The sequence below is a fragment of the Xiphophorus maculatus genome, chromosome 11, assembly GCF_002775205.1.
Source record: "Xiphophorus maculatus strain JP 163 A chromosome 11, X_maculatus-5.0-male, whole genome shotgun sequence".
Taxonomy (NCBI): Eukaryota; Metazoa; Chordata; class Actinopteri; order Cyprinodontiformes; family Poeciliidae; genus Xiphophorus; species Xiphophorus maculatus.
The window spans coordinates 22,529,806-22,547,530 of NC_036453.1; the positions used below are offsets into that span (position 1 = coordinate 22,529,806).

At 36.5% G+C, this 17,725-nt stretch overlaps 1 protein-coding gene across 1 annotated transcript in view; it reads left to right on the top strand.

Moving 5' to 3' along the window:
- The window catches only part of sez6 (seizure related 6 homolog), a 113,828-nt gene that overhangs the window by 41,119 nt on the left and 54,984 nt on the right, over positions 1-17,725 (top strand). The window contains exons 2-3 of the mRNA XM_005803614.2: positions 14,585-15,313; positions 15,801-15,922. Coding sequence (XP_005803671.1) covers positions 14,585-15,313; positions 15,801-15,922 — 851 coding nt within the window. The remainder of the gene's footprint in view (positions 1-14,584; positions 15,314-15,800; positions 15,923-17,725) is intronic.

The following is a 17,725-nucleotide window of genomic DNA, read 5'->3' on the forward strand; positions in this document are numbered from 1 at the left end:
CTATTTGCTGTGTATCTGACATCCTTGGGGTTGAGGGTTGGGATAGAAGTGAGGCTAAAATATAATCGGTTTGTATTTGTGTGTCCATCTGAACGGCTTGATTTCTGTAATGGCCTTAACAATTTTTCAATAAATTTTCATGCCATTTTTTTAGTAAAATATATCCAGTGGCCATCTCAGGAGTTTTCTAACAAGCATTGGTGATTCTTCTGTACTTAGTCTATAATACAACCAGTGTTGACAAGCATTGTGTAAGCTGTGCTGTGTGGTCTAACATTTACTGCATAGGTAAAAATAAAATAATAGAAATCTGATACACTGATGAAAATAAAATAAACATGAAGTGTTATGTTTGTCAAAAACACATGGAGTGCAATATTTGGTTTATAGCTTCATCTTTCAGCTCTAAAAAGGGACGATTTTTTTTCACCCCCCACTTTGGGAGGCAGCGTCATCCATCATTGTCAGAGTTAATATTTTCCCCCCCTTCTCACCTCCCAATAGTCAGCTTTTGTTTTGCTTTACAGCGTTTATAGTTTGAGACTTGTGTACTCACGGGCTCTCACCTGGCGTTGCTCTCTGCCATCCCCCTGCCAGAACCCATAAAACCAATTTCAACAACACATGCAGCACATTGACATGGCCGTTCTCACCACTTCCCAAACTCTGTAATCACGGTCCCTGAGGCGTATTACATTATTTTGTATCAGAACTCAGAATACTGCTATGATAATCTTTGAAACTGCCGCAGAAGAATGTGTTTCCTGAAGAGAACTGCGGTGAAAGGCTTGCGTTGCTACCAGAATTAGCTCAGTTTTGTTGGCTGAGATGTTTAAGAGTATTTTTTCTCAAGTTATCAATTCAAGTGACGTTGCTAAAGAAGCTGAACCAGGGTTTGAGAGTAGAGAGATAGAAATAACTAAAGGTAAACCAAACATCCCTTTATTGTCCACAGTTACATACAAACTGTACCTAATTTAAAACTTGTTTTAGAGTACAAACATTTTTTAATTTTATGTAAATTTAAGTAGTAAGAGACTAATATTCACCTTACTTAATTATTTCCAGCAAAGAGCCACATGGTGCAGTTGTTTCTAGGATTGAAGGCTGTATAAATGTACAGCAATACAATGTTGCTTCAGGTGTTTGCCTAAGAGATATTTTAATCATTTGCTGGGGAAAATAATTGATCAGTCTGTCCTAGGAAAGTTGCATTATTATACAACATCAGCACAGACTGTGAAAAAAAAAAGGTTTTAAGAAAAGTCTAAATTGACATATAAAAAGACTATTGTTAAGAAATCTCTCATCACTCATCCAACAAATGCATGCTGTCTTGCCTTCTCTTTTGTCTCTTCAGTCAGATTTGGTTTTCAGGCTGTCATGTTTATAAGGAAAAAATAACATCATCCTCCAGGAATGATAACCCAATTGCACAGGATTCTGTCTGAACTGTCGCTGTTTTCTTTCAAAGGGATTGAACCATTATGTGTCAAAACATTCATCAATTTTAAGTCTTGTGTTCATGCACTTTTGCCTTTCTCATTTTTTTCTCCAGCGCTTATGACCAATTACACTTTATTCCACTCACTTGCTTTAGCGCGGTTCAGATAAAACACTTTTATTGCTTTGAATGTGTCAGTGCAGAAACAGCAATGTTTTATCTGAAACTCTGTTAATCCTCCGCCCCTCGCTTTTTTCTTCTCTCATCCACTCCAATAAATGCAGGAAGGTCAAGATTCGCTCTTGAATATGATCGGTCTGTTATTCTTTTAGAAAACTCCGTATTATGAATCATTTCTCCCACATTTCGTACCTAGTTTTAAACGAGATAAGGCGAGGATATGGCTGCAGAAATATTTTATTGTACAGACAAAGATCACAGCTTATTTCATAGATCTGTGTCTGGCAGTCTTGCAACCGCATCAGAAATCACTGATAAAATATAATATTCAAGTCATGACTCTCTAACAAGCTCTTCATGGCACCATGTGGAAATGAGCAGCACTGGCCTGAAGCAAGAGATCAGAATGCCAAGACCACAATTGGAGACATCACGCCAAATGCTCAGCCTGATTCCCAGAGAAAAGTGCTCTAAAGTGCTGTCTTTATTATCTTCCTGACACGTGACTCAGCATGACTGCTGTAATGACCTGCCTCAACACTTATAGGTTGTGACTGCTGTTGAATAAATAGGTGTACGTTGTCTAATGTAAGAATCACCGTGTGTGTGTGTGCTATATATGGAAACTATGGCAGCAGCATTAAATCTGGCTTTTGAAGTTATACCATAAGTGTGTGGGAGTGGAATAAAAAGGCTTTATAGATCATAGGAGTGACATTGAGTGGCCGGCTCTTTAGATGCTGATAAAAGGAACAGCTGCTAAGGTGGGGGAAAGAAGGTATGAGGACCTTTAATCTGAACTTAAAACGACATAAAACCAGCTCCTGTTTCACTGCAAATGTCAGGATTTTTAACTGAGCTGTCAGAGACAAGATGTCATGAATGTTTGATGAAGTAAATTTAAAACTTTCCCAGCACAAAAATATAAGAAGTCTGAAGATTGTATTAATTACATTTAACAAATATAATTTGCGTAAATTGTAAATTAAATAATTTTTTGTATCATGTTTTGTATTTTAATAGGGCTTGCAATTTTGAAAAGGATGTAATCTGATTAAGTGAAATGAAATGAAAGAAGTTATCTTTGAACAAATTACATTCCTCTGTTTTTATTGCTAGTGCTAGCTTTAGCCCTCCGTGGTCAGTATATGGATCTAAAGGCAAATTGCATCATAGTTTTTGAAGTGAAGATGAATTACTTTATATTCAGAATTGGCGTTAAACCTCTGACCAAAAAGCACAGCTCCGAAGCCTACAACAGTTAAAACTAAATAAATAAATAAATAAACAAACCAAAAAACACAAAGTCAAAAAAACAAAACAAAAAACATAATTGGTTATGGCATGGGACTACAGCAGCCAGCACACGAGGATCTCATACACAGAGCAGGTAAAGGAGAATCCTTCATGCCCCCAAAGTCCTCTTTCCTGCATGTTTGTCCATGTTTTTCTTCTTCAACACATTCAATTTAATAGTAAAATATGAAAAAACTGCAGAAACAATTGAAGGCTTGGGTTTGGTAACCTTGGTCCTAAAATTAAAAATACAATTGTTGGATAATACTACCAACCTCACACAGATATACTGAGAAAAATAGCATATTTTTCCAAAAACGAATCCCACAAATGTTTTGACATAACATTACTAGCCACAGATATTTATTTTCTTCTGGTAGTTTATGGTAATCTCCATTTTTTCTTTTTAAGAATATTTTTGTTTTATAATATAAATAGTAACAATCAGGGTTTGAAAGCAGTAGTTTACTATTCTTACTTCCGTAATTTCTGCACTTAAGGTGATAGTCTTCAGTAGGTGACTTATGCGCTTGTCATAATTCACATTTTCTCTTTGGAAAGAAGTTGTAAAATAGAAGTGTAAACAGACATAAAACCTAATTGCTGAGGTTCGTCTTGTGATCACCTTTCAGTTTAGCCAGTGTTTTTGTTTCATAAATGAAATTAATATCCACTGCAATTACGTTACTCCCTGCAATGAGGAATAGTGCTCCCATTGTTTATAGGATTTTAAGCTTTTTAAAGCTACAACAATAAAACTTTACTATAGGAAGTTTTTCAAGACTATTTGCTTTGTAAAACAATCTCTCAGCATGTTTTGGCCTATGAGGCTTTGTTAATGATTAGTGCTGAAATAGAAGCCAACTAGGATAAAAATGTAAACACTAGAATGCCAAGCAGAACCACCTCATTGACTTTTAAACTTTTCTCTGAGGCCTAGCCAAATACTGTCATGGTTGCACAAACTGCTGACAATACCAGCGTTATTAACTCGAGCAAAGGAGAATTCTGTTTGTTGCCAAAAGCAATACAGCTATCTTGTTGGTTGCTTTCATTTCCACAAGTTTTTTCTTTTCCTTCTTCTGATAAAAAACAGGGAGGAAAGGGGGGAACTCTCAAGGCAAAAATGAGTCATTCCTGTTTTTGTTGTCTAGCCTGTGACTAATTCAGCATTACAACAAGAGCCCACCCATGAGATACAGAGTATTGACAAGTGTAATGGCCGACGTAGGCATGCCACTTTATAGCCAGCTCACAGATGAGGTAGAAAATTGCCAACGTGTTTTTTTTTTTTTTTTAAGCTGTGTTTTCCATGAGCTGATGGATTTGTTACGGGGCAGGGAAATCATTTGACGACGGACAGAGTGTGGCATCAATCAAGCAGCTTTTAAACTCAACGCTAATGTCTGTGCTGTCAGGGGTAGGAGCCAGATGTACAACCTGCTCTCTCAAAGAACACGCCAGACAATATTGTGTGTTTATGTGAGCTATTTTTGCCTCTTTATGCTTATTATTAGTTTCCAATGGATGAGGCAGTTAAAGGTGAGGGAGATTGCAATAAAAAGCGTGCAAAAATCACAATTAAAAGTTTCTTTTGTCGATTTCAAACTTTCATTACTTCACAAGAGTCATTAGCAGACATTTAACAAATTCCTTGCCATACTGTACAATAATAGATGGATTTAGATGGCAGATTTTAAACTTGTAGGTCTTATTTCACCCAAAGCTTTCTTATCACAGTAATTGACGTCACCCGTGGAGTAAATGGGAAGAAAATGGAAAGATGAATTACTCTAATGGAAGGAAATGAAGTGTGGAAAGAGACATTCCTCCAAGAATTTTCTAGGATGCAGAGCATTGGTAAATTAAAACACAGCAAGGATTTGGTTATGGCGCGTGACAGATCCCACCATCATTACAGAGGCGGCATTTGTACATGGCACATTTAGTTTGTGCAACCTAGGGAAGAAAAGGAAAAGTAAAATATAAAAATAAGAAAGTCAATGAGGAAAACCAAATAAGAAATGCTGAGGCTTTTTGAAGATAAACTGTTCACAATTTATCACCGAATAAGATATAGTCAACCAATTATCATTATGGAGTATTTTCTTTGTTTTGTTTCGTTTTTTTCTTTTAGATTGTCCAGTTTACCTCCTGCAGCTAAAGTGCCTCAGTGCATATTTCATGCAAATCATAGAGCCAAGCGAGTCTGTTTTTGTTCTGCTGCAGTTTAAAGGTCAGACCTTATAAGCACCATTAAGGCTGTTTTGCTAAAGTCAGTCTGAAGGAGAGCGCCCAGTGAACCGAAACATCGACAGGCCGAAATAAATGAAAAGGAAAAGTTCTGGTTCCGCTCAATGAAGTCAAAGGGCAGCTGGAGGATAGGAGAGTGTCTCGTCCTCAACATGTTGTTCCTTGTGACTCAGAAACCAAGAGGCCAGTGAAAGGACTATGTGATCCTTAGAAATCTTTCGATTTTTTTTCTTCCTCTTTTTGTTAGGAAGATAAATGTGTGGCCTTTTTTCATTTTTGAAAGGCTCTTTTTTAAATCTTTCTTCTAGGTACATCCTTTATAAATAAAATGAAATGATCAATAATTAATGCAGGGAAAAAAAATGTTTTTTTTTTTTTTTGCATTTTTCAGTTCATCTTTCTCTTAGCTATTTGAAGTCTGCCAGTACCAGGCACTGAAAATCAGCCTCACACCATGACAGTTCTACCTTCAGACTTGACTGTAAGAGATTTTTTGGATTATTGTGCAGTGTTACAACCTCAAACAGCTACATTTTGTCATTTGATGAAACAATATCCTCAGTTTTTTATTCACTTGCCAAACTGTTCTGCACCAGAAACTGAATGATCGCCAACACGTTCTTTCTCCTGCAGTGGAGTCTTTTGTGGTGAGATTTTAATGCGGCAATAGTGATTAAGTGCATTACAAATGTTACCTACAAATTCCATGTTTCTCTTCAACTCTCACTGTTGTCTTTAACTTTAGACAGATCTTAATTTTTTGACTCCTCTGTCTGAAATCTTGTAAGGAACATCTATTCTTGGCTTGTGTAAGCTAAATGGGGCTTCTGATGTAAAAATGATCATTTATGGCCTTAATTTTGAACTTAACCATCTAATATTAATTAATATAAATAGTGAGTTTGATTGATTTCTAAATATTGACAAATTTTAAAAAACAGAATTTTTTTATTCTGTAATTTATGGGTTTATTTGCTTTTTTTTGTATTAGTAGATTACTTAAGAAGATATGGTAGGGATTCCATGTCAGTAGCTTTGTTTGAGATATATTTATGTGTACAGAATTTTAACATGTTCAGTACTATTTTCCGTCTTAGGATTTCAGTGTGTCTTTATCAGTCTTTACAATTTTATAGATGCATACTCCGTAAGATGCACCAGCTGCATGAGAAACAGAGAAAGTCGCTGTTATATGGAGTTTGCCCTTAAAGTGTTTGAATAAAATTTTGAGCGCAGACCTCCATTGAGAAGCCTATGAGGGATCCTGCAGGGTAATCTGAGGGACTTGTATCTGAGCCCAGCGGAAGCTCCTTATTGATTTGCTTTTCTAGTGGCCCTCTGTTATATTAAGGAAATAAAACCCCTGGATGTTAGGAGATTGATGTCAATCAGCAGCTTGCCTCAAGTGTGGCTTGTCCCATCTTATTAGCGCTCTTTACATGCACTGAGTGTTCACTGATGACTCCGTAGATAGGCAACCTGAGACAAGAGGCTTTCTCTTGCCTTCTTGAAGATCATTCCCCTGTGATTGCTCAATCTGTCATTGCATGCAGCGTGGACTGAGCGATTGTTATAGATTCACATCATATTAGTGCAGAGCACGAGCTTGTAGCTGTGTTATAAGTGTCACTTGCAGACATCAGAGCTAAACAGCTTTTATTAAGACGGAATCTACGGACAATATATCTGCAAATACACTTTGGGATCATTTTCGTGTGCTTAAAAGACTAATTATGTCTTTCTGGAAATTCAAATGAAGAACAAAAAATAGCAACCACCATGATACACTTTTGAACTGAGTCTGAATTGAACAAAGTCTGAACCTCTGCCTGCACGTTTTTTTCAAGAATTTCTGGATGTCTTTCCTGATTTAAAAAGCAAAAATACATTTAAACCATTTTTTTTTTTTTTTTTTTTACCAAAATCACATCCTAGTCAAGAATTGTTTTGTTCCTTTTATTAAACCAAGTCACTAAAGAGTCGGTAGTTATTTAATACTAATCTGATACCTCATAACAGTAGCTAAAATTGGTACTGGATATGCTGAAAGGGGCCGAGGGTGGAAGTATTATCATGTCATATTATTCCCTCGTCAAAAACATACCTTGAGTGTGTTGCTTTGATTTGTTCATGCATGTTTGAGAAATGTAACATGCAAAATAAACCTTTGAAATCTGTAAACATAAAAATAGATGGTGGCTGGTGATACACAGTTCTTGTTTAATGTCGATCCAATGTGCAATAAAAAATACGTAAAACCTTTCTTGGTCCATTTAAGGCACTTTTGAATGAAGCCACTCCCCAGACCCTCCTCCCACCAGTTCCAGTTCAACTCTGGAAAACCTGGTATTTGAACATCTTGGAGATAATTCATAGACAAGCTGGGACATTTTAAACAAATATTAATTCGTTTGCGAAGTCATTCTTTTTTTCCAATTATAGATTTTCCCGCGTTGTAAAAACACAGACAGTGGCTTACTTCAGTGCATTACATTGTTTTCCAAATGGAGTGGGAGGACAAAAGTTCCTTCCTGGGGCCTGTAAAAACTTTACTTTTCTAAGAAACGCTTCATTGCTTTGTTGCACTGACTTCTCCGACAAGGCGAATATAACCACTCCAGCGGGACATCTAATGGTTTTTTATTGTATTTGTGCCACTGCTTCAGAATAAAATAACTGTGATCTCATTCTATCATAGTAATTACCACCTTTAATTTATGAATAAGCTCTAATTAACCAGCTCCAGCATCATGCGATTTGATACTGGCACGCGCAGAACCCCCTCGAGTGTGCAGCATGGCTGCTGCTTTTAGCCGCCAGGCCTGCGGCACTGAATCAGGCCTGAACAAGGAGCGGAGCAACAACAGCTTTCACAAGAGTTACCATCTGTCATCCAGTTTTGATTTATTATGAATCTTGTCACAAGTCTGGCCACAAAATGATTTGATGCAACTTCCTAGTGTGTCAAGGGTTATGATAGCATGACATCCATTTTGTGGACCTGACACAGCATATCAGGATCACTTAGCTGTGGAAGTATGCTGGCTGTGCCATCTTATCGCAGTGCGTCTGTAGCTGATGTGAAACCTTCAAGCACAATAACTGTAAAAGTGTTGCCACTAAGGAGGAGTTTACTGAACGCAGAAATAATTTTAAAGTACTTTATTTGTAGGATTTAGCAAGAGATGATTTTATGGACAGTCTAAGTGGAACCATTTTGACATTCTGGCAAATGGATGCTAAAAACTTACATGTATGTTTTTATAAACAGTATGTTTTTTCTTTTACATATTTGTTAAAACTATCACTATGTCATGATATCATAACATGATACAGATAATTTGGTGGTCCTAATGCCATCTGCAGAAATACACGATTCCCAGGCACAAACAAGCAATAAGATAACAGATGCCTTAGCGTTCCTCATCTGAACACAAAGGAAAGGGCGTTCGCACTGCTCACACCTTTGCTCTCTGCCAGGTTGCAGCTATATAGGACTCAGTTCACCTGCAACAGATTTCATTTTGACAAGAAATAATTCATTATTCTGATTACATGATCTTGCTACGTCACCAGGAATCATAGAGTGAATAAGCAGCCAAACAGAAAAATCCTGTGCAAAATAATTAGGTTCAGGTTTGATAACATTATGAGGTAATGTTATCTTATGCTTATCAAAAGGGGGGGGGGGGGGGGGGGGGGGAACAATGTAGAGGACTTTAAAACTAAAAAAGTGTTTAATGCTGTTCGTGAATTGAAATTGAAAGAGATCAAATCCGAGAGAAGTGGAACAGCCACATTGTTCCACTTCTACTGAAGTGGAGCAAAGCCCAAAGCTGCATCTTGAAAATTACATCTTTACAGCCGAAAAGATGGGATGATTCATATCACTAGATTCATAACTATGAGACAAAAAACAATTTTGTTTTTTTCAGGAAACCTAAGAATCCCCAGTTTTTACTGGTCATGCAACACATGTTTTGGTGAATCTGTAATCAGTGCAGAATAATTAAGTTCAGGTTTGATCACTCCTCATATTGTGTTTTCTTATCCTTGTCAAATTTCTAATTGTTAAAAAAAAATGTTGAGGACATTTTTCATAAATCTCAAGCAATGTTTTAAATAATCTCCATTAAGTGTGGAATTTGTCACTTTAGAATTTGGTCAGTGTAAGTATTTTAGATTGCAACTACAGATAATCAAATTCATTTCAAACATAAAATCTAAAATGACCATTTACTTTAGTACAATATTTGCCATAAAATATTTCCCACGTCCTCGTCGCTCAATCGATGAGGCACATTATTTAGAATGACTCAGGAAGAAGAGATCCTGAAGCTCTGGCTCAATACAAAGAACCAAGAATCCAATCTTTAGCCACTGGCCAGCACACTGAATAGTTCAGCTGAACAGAACAACTCCAAAACCATGTCCTGTCTAAAAAATAAAAGTCTTAAGACACAGTCTTAAATCACTGACCTTCATATTCGTAATACTAGGTCAGGCTTAGCTCACCAGATGAAGTCATATACTGTACTTCTAACAACTTTTTAGCATCTTGGGAGATCAATTTCACTTGCATGAGAAATATCGAGGTGTTTTCTTATCACGCTCCCAGGACTCATAGGAAGTAAAAGCTGTCAAACACACAACACTAATGACACTTTCAAATTAAAAATGTTTTATGCTGTGCCTCATAAAAACCTCACCCATAAACACCCAATTAAGCTTTAGAGATCTGAACAATATGGTAGCTCCACTTCTCCTTTCTGTAATCACTACAGCGAGGTCTCCTGCCTTCACCCATTGATCCTGTATAGATCTGTGTATGAGAAACTCTAGTCCAGCCCAGTCCTCTACCATTCTCTCTCTCTCGGTGTACGCTCGATATTCTTACTGAAGGACAGCAACTGCATGGTCAAAATCTGTACCACACATAGAAGCAGAGATGGAGACAAAAAAAATAAATGAGCAAAGAAAGCATAAAGGAGGCATTAGTTAAGAGTCTGATTTGAAGCAGCTATAACATCCATCTTGGCTAAAGATTATTCCCCATCTTTATCGTACAGTAGTGTGTACTTGAGATTCCTCTGTAGTTTGCTTTTACGAAGAAGGGAAGGAGGGGGTGCAGTGGTGCACCCTTCAATCATTTATGAAGACCTCTCTTTACTCTCCTTATTCTGTCTGGGAGTGGGACATGTCAAATACGCTTAGTTTGCCTTTATAGTGCTGTTTAGCTGCTCTTGTTGTGACAGAATAAGGCTACGAGGAATGTTTTTTTTCTGCTCCATCCTAAAACATCAGAAACGTCTTTGAATCGCTTCTGCTGCCAAGAAAGATAAATGCTCCGCTGTTGTGTCTGTCAGTGCAAAATGTAAAAGCATGTGTCAGTTCCGTCAGCTTGGGACAGGCTTTGTAACAAAATTGTTTACCCGAGCCTTTTGAATAGCTTGATCAATCTTTTATTAGATGTGTTAAAATGACTCTGCATCAGCAGAACGTTGCTGGGGCGTTCAATTACTTTCAAAGTTTTATGAGCAAAAAGATTTTCTACAAGGCTCAGGTAATTTTGACATTTATTTAAATACCATTATATATTTAAAACTTCAATGTGCTCAGTTTTAGGAATCATTCCAGATTCAATTATATACACATCTAATTGGAGACGTATGTGTTCAGTGTTAAGAATATTAAATATATTCTAAAAAGCTGACTGGCTGCCAGAGGAGAGTCGAGGGTTTCTCAAACATGCATGGAAGAAGCAAAGCAACACTGCAGGTATGTTTTCATAAGTGGATAACTTTATAAGGTTTTAAGAATCTTTAAAAAGCAGATTTTTACATTATATCCCCACCCTTTGAATATGGGCAAACCAGATCAGTGTAACTAAAACTTCCTTACCATTCTGTCTCGACAAAAGCTTTTCCTGTGATGGTTGATCACTCCATGTAAGCCCGACTTTACTTTCAGTTTGGTCTGTCTCAGTCTTTTTTTTAAATAATTCATTGATTTTAGTCATGCTTCCTAAAAATGTATAAATAATGAGGGTTTTAAATGCTGAATAAAGATTTTATCCATGTCTAACTCAACAATACTTTAGCTTGTTTCTAAGTGAAAGTTATATTTAGCTTCAAAGTTAAAATGGAATTTGTGACTCAAGGGAAGTTTTTCTCAAACACACGTTTGAGGTTCGTTTGATGAATTGCTCATCACAGTTTCTTTTTACTGAAGTTAGCTTAAAATTATGCATCATTCAAAAGTCCAAGTTGTTGTATACCACTTTAGAAATCTTTTGGTGTTTATATCCAACTAAAGCCCTGTCAATGGTCCTCTTTGTGTGTTGTCACTAAAATCTATATACAGTACCTTGTATTATAATTGTGAAGGGAAGGGAAATGTTTTGTTGTTGTTTTTAAACAGCAACTGATAAGTGTGGCATGCATTTGCAATCAGTCCTATTTTTATTTTATCACAAATAAAATTTATCAAGGCCAGTTGGTCAAACAAGATCAAAGTGTTTCTAATATCTACTTCAGAAATCCAACATGACACATTGTCTTGAACACATCATCCCCACGGGAAAATTTGGTGCTTGCAGCATCTTGCTGTGGGAGAATATTTGGCTATACAGAGTTGACACATATTTCTTAATTTTAGAAAATAACCTTTTTTAAATTTAGTGTTTGCATCACTTTTCTTGCAATGTACAAATACAGTATGTGCTAGTTTGTGTTGGTAAATAAGATCAGAGTAAATATATTAAAGTATATCAATTCAAAATACGTTAAGTTTTGTGGCTTCAACCTGACAAAATGTAAAAAAAAGTTCAAGGAGATACATATTTTTTAAGGTGCTGTAGGGAGGTCTCACTAATTTGCAGCCCCTGTCAACAGTCTTTCATCTAAAAAAATAAAAAATAAAAATCTGTTGGCAGTTTTTCTGCCTCATTAAGAAGAACAGCCACCCCATATGGAAGCTAATTAAGGTGTCAAAGCTGACGGCATTATTTCACATTGACACATTAACAAACACAAGGAAGAATCATTTAAACTTTTTCTCAATTTTGACTACATTTTTCCATCGTTGTTAGCAGTTATGTATCATGTGTACCTTGTAAACAATGTTTGAAATGCCTATTATTGTTTTATATAAACAGTATTTTTTATGGTCTCAGAAAAGTCTGAAAGATGTATGTAAATATGGAAAAGTAAAGCAGACACTCATTGTTATCTGTCTTGCTTCTCGTATTATTTTATGTCAACCAAACCAGAAAAAAGAATCTCCAATGTCAAGGTAACATGAACAATATCCTAAGCATGTGAAAGTAGACTCTGCTGGCAAACGTTTAATCATTTCAGAATAGCTCTTACATCAGAGCCTTTCTAGTATTCCCTCTTTGCTGAAAAACTGTCTGGATTATTTGACGCCTTGCAGCAGTGAGAACAATTTATTTGTTAGATTTCTCCTAAGAGCCGAAGCGAGAAAACTGCAGCCGAAAATGGGGAATATACTTGTCCTTTTGGACACACAGTGCAATTACTTAACTGCAGAATCACATAGCATGAGGTGATTGATCATTGTGTCCTAGTGTGAGTGGTAAAAGCTTTACTGAAGTTTGAAATGAAGAAATATGATACTGTGGAATGATTTTTATTCATGTGGTTTTATTTTAAAGGCAAGGTTCGCTCTCTGTTCCTGGAAGGAAATTGGAGGAATTAATGATTTTTGCTATGAATTTTGTTTTACTGCGGCTTGATGCTAATAAGGTGGTACTGCAGAGATAGGGTTAGCTAACATATGGTATATCGAGTTTTTTTTTCTCAGTTTCATCATTCATTTTCTGTTACTAAAGTCTGCAGATTTATTTTGCATACTGCTGAACATATACTTCATTGTGCGGTGACATTTTATAATGTTGAAAGAGAAAGCATTTTTTTCTTATCTCTTTCTTATTCATTAAAGTACCGAGGCTGACTACATACAGTATGCTTTTTATATTCCAAAGTTAATCTATTCATTGCTTTTTGTCTTCTTTATCTACCTTTTTTTTATTTGTTCACCTTTATGTTGTGGTGGTGAGTACATCTTTCCACCTAATAAGAAAACAGAGAATTTCTTTTGGCTATTTTTTTTCAATCCTGGTGCCAGCAACTCTTTAATTTGGTTTTATTAAACTTGCTATCTATAAGCCTGTAGTCACTGCTTTCAGAATGGTCTGGGTACAGAAACCCTGAAAAAAAACCCAAAAAACAAACACATTTTTTTTACTGTCTCACAGGCGCTAAATGCTGTGGGCAGCTCTCCAACTCAAGGACTATCATAACAAATTTTATCTCATACATTTTTTTTAAAATTCTTTTCATAAACTTTTACTTTTCTTGAGCTGGAATCCCATTCTTCAGTGTTTATTCTTAGTTTAAATAGATTACTCACTCCACTCTTGCAACAGTGATAAAGAACAAGAACATGGTTTATGGGATGCTTTATTCAGCAACCCTCCTCTTACGTTACCTACCTTCCCATCGATAGTGTTGCATATCACATTCACAACTGCTTTAATTAAACGTCTCATTCTGTTCAAACTAAAATTCTTAGAATATTTAGAGAAAAAAATCATCCACACAAAGTGATTAAATATTCCAACTATGTCATCCAAAAGCTTATTTTTGCCTTCTTGCAGTTCGAGGTAATAGAAATCATTAGAATCTATTGTAGCTGCTGTTATGGTTGCTGTTGATGTCACCGGTCTTCACGTATTGCAAACATTTTACTGCCAGTTTACTGAACACATACAGTACATACTGTCATAATCATGCAATACTTTTTTTTTGCTTTTATGTTAACCAAATGTTAAGAAAAGAGATTTATATATTAAAAAGAATTAGATGATTTTGTGTATTTTTATCACAAAATTTCAGTTTAAACACTATGATGCCATGAAGTGGTTAGTTAAGGCTATAATATTGTCAGACTCTCATACCCTCCTGTTCCTATAGTCAACAAATTTATATCCTCACATCATGTTTTCCTATTATCTTTCATTTTACCTCGTATGAAGGTTTTAGCTGCAATGCATCATATTTAACAATTTCAACAGATGCCGTGGGGTTTAACCATTAGGTCAAAGTTGCTCTGATTTTTAAATGGAATTGTTTTGTTTCTTACAGAACATACATTTTAAGGCCTCATTTGCTTCTTATGTCCTACCTCTTGACAGTTTCCATTGTAACAAGGCAATTACTCAGAGACGTATTGAATTATTGGCAGTAACAAAATGAGAGATAGAATTACACAAGAGGAAAGCCTCACACTTTGTTACGCACAATTTTGGTAGCCTACAGGCTTCCAGGATTTTATAGTTCATTAGACTATGACATGTTTGTCTAATCAAGTTTTTTATTTTACCCTCAGGTCCAAAAGAAATGAACAGCATCAGTAAGAAGGCGTTGGATGGAGACAGGGACCTCTTCACTTATTTACCCACACAGGACACAGAAAGTGAAGTTCACTCAGTCACCACTGTCTCACCGATGAACATGCCCAACCACCGGCCTATCCTCAAGGGTCTGCTGCTTCATGAACACCTACTCACAAGAGACTTCCAGGGAGACCAGCATTTTTTCAAGAAGGATGGCTCTGTGGTTGGAGACCCCACCATGCCCGGTTTTATCTCGACTCCAAATGCGGGCGACACTGTCACTCAAATCGTGGCCCACAAGGATGCCCCGGCCTTCTCAGACATTGCCACTACTGCCACGGAGCCTGCCACCTCTCCACTTACCACATACTCTCCGACAACACCGGGACCGCCCGTGTCTCTCCCTCTGAAGAAATCACCCAAGGAGAAGATGAAGGATTCAGGCGATTTAGAGCCAACAACAGATTCCCTCACTACTCAAGTGACACCATACAGCAGAGGGCCAGGCATTCCAGTGGCTATCTTATCCTCAAAGGAAAGATATTTTCCCATTGATGCCACACCTGGACCCTTTTCAACAATTATGAAGAAAGACCAGGCCAGAGAGAAATTGAACCCCGATCACCTGATCTCTAAGCTTCCTTCGTCATTTCAAGAAGAAGATCCCAGCTCAGCATCTACGACCATCATCACAACTATCATCACCACAATGCAAACATCAGGTCAGTGTGTAGATGCTGTATTTTGACCTTCAAATGTCTTCCACAAAAAAAGGGTTTTGTGTTATAACTGGAATTAACATATAGTCTTCTTCTTTTTTATTAAATAAATACTCAGAATTGGGTGCATCATTCTGCAAGGCTTAACCCATTTCTCCCAGCAGGGAAGAAATTAAGCACCAGGTCATCAGCATCACGTCTGTTCATTTTTTCCATTCTGCACACACAGCTTGCTATTCATCCCTCCACACGGGATAACGGAGTTGCTCATGTGTCAAAAACAATCTGATTTTTTTGCCTGATGTGTCCTGCCTGTCCTTTCCTCTGGTCACAGAGGGCTGAGGGCCCAGATAAGCGATATCAAAAAGGATATCTGCCGAGTTAGTTGGAGGGTTATGAGGTTCATGGAGAGACACAGGTGGGCTGTCAGAAAGATTGGCGATGAGGGGAAAAAAAAGGAAATCACTTTTATTTTTGCTCTCTCCAACAGAGCCATGCAGCATGAATTTTACTGAGTCCGAGGGCAACATTGAAATCCAGCAGCACGTTGACCGTGGGGTGGAATGCACCTACTTGATTACTGTCTACCTAGGATATGGCATTGAGGTTCAGGTAAGTGCTGGACACTTTATTGTTCATCTCTCTAAAACTTCCCTAGTTTTCTATAGTAGGTTCCAGAAATGACATCAAAGTCTGTGACTCAAATGTTTGACTTTACTTCAAGTTGCTCTTCAGGAGCAAAAAAGAAAAAATACCTCAGATTTGACAGAATCATGAACAATCTTTGTCATTTGTTATAAGGCTGTGACATGAACCAGTGTGAAATGCACATATTCTGTTTGATTTGTTACCCTGCAATATTTTTACGTTGGCTGTAGCTTCTTAATGATGACCAAATTGATGCCTCTCACCAAGAGATCAGCAATTTCAAATTAAAATAAACCCAACTTTTCCTCAACTCTCATCTTATTTTTTCACTATTTTGCTATTGCCACTATCAAATACATGTTTGGCTTTTCAGGATAAAACCACTCAGCACTTAATAGATTGCACCATACTCCACAGTTTATAATGTATAGCATAAATTGCAACAAATGTACATTTATGGAAATGACAAAAAATGTAAATTAGGATTTGTAACATGGTTTCCAGCACAGCCAGTTGATATTCTACATTTACTGGAATATCATTTTGGGAAAAAATGTACATCTAGGAGTTGTTTTATTAGACCTTACTTTTGTTTTTATTTAACTTGACAAATATTATTACGAATATTGCTACTCTTGCTTGAGTGAACTTCCTGATTACTCTACCCAGATAGTAACTTCACTAAATGAAAAACAAACATATTTAAGCCAAAAATGCATGAGAAACATATCTACAGTTAATTGAATTGAGACTTCTTGTTTTGTCATGAATTTGTTGGTTGTTATTGTGTTCTATATTTGTAATTCTTTTAGTTTGCACATAACTATGTACAGTATTTTTGTGTTTTGGATGCCTGCTTTTTAGTAAAAATATGTTAAAGTAGTTATACTCTTACTTGAGGACAATCTTTGAATACTCTGCTCACTTCCAATGCTAGTTTCCAATGATTCTTGAATAATCTCTAACTTAGAATAAGAAGGAAAAAGAAACATTGAGCAAGACAAACATAAAAATTAAAAGCTGTCAACAATGTCATTACCAATAAATCTATGGCTTAGAAAAATAACATTTTCTATTGAATTCAGAAAAGTCTCAGTTTTCTTTCTCATGGGACATATAACAACTTCCCAAAATACTTCATAGTATTTATAACAGTTTCTATCCATCTACCCATTGTCTATAATTGCTTATCCTTGTAAGGTTGGTGCTTACCTCCAGCGGTCATTGGGTACACTTCAGGCAGCTTTATTGCAGTTCTTTATTTTAAATTAAGTGTTATAAAAGTTGTCATATGTCCACGTGTTAAATGGGGCATGAATATATAAAAGAGCCCATAACTGGAATTCATATCCTACAGCACTGTAGTGTTATAGGCATACATTCATTAAGCAAATGTTTATTTCAAACATTAGATATTTCAATTACATACTAGACTTACATTTGGGGAAAAAATACTTGGGAACATCTCTGGTAGGTTCAAATACACATCATTAAAGTCGGATTAACTGGCTTTTTGGAAGAAAATAAAAATAAACAGTAAGCAAGACCCCAAGGTCCAATCAAAGCTTTTGTTTTCTGTTCTGTCAGCCTAGAATGAGTTATCTTAAGTCTTTTCCCCTCAATTCTTTGAGTAATCTTCTGTTTGTTGCAGGACAAGGTGAGGAGGGGATTGTGGGAACTTTAAGTAGATCAAAACGTGTTGTCTGTTACTACAAATTCAACTTATTATAACCTGACAGACATGCTAGAAAACAATAAACAATATAA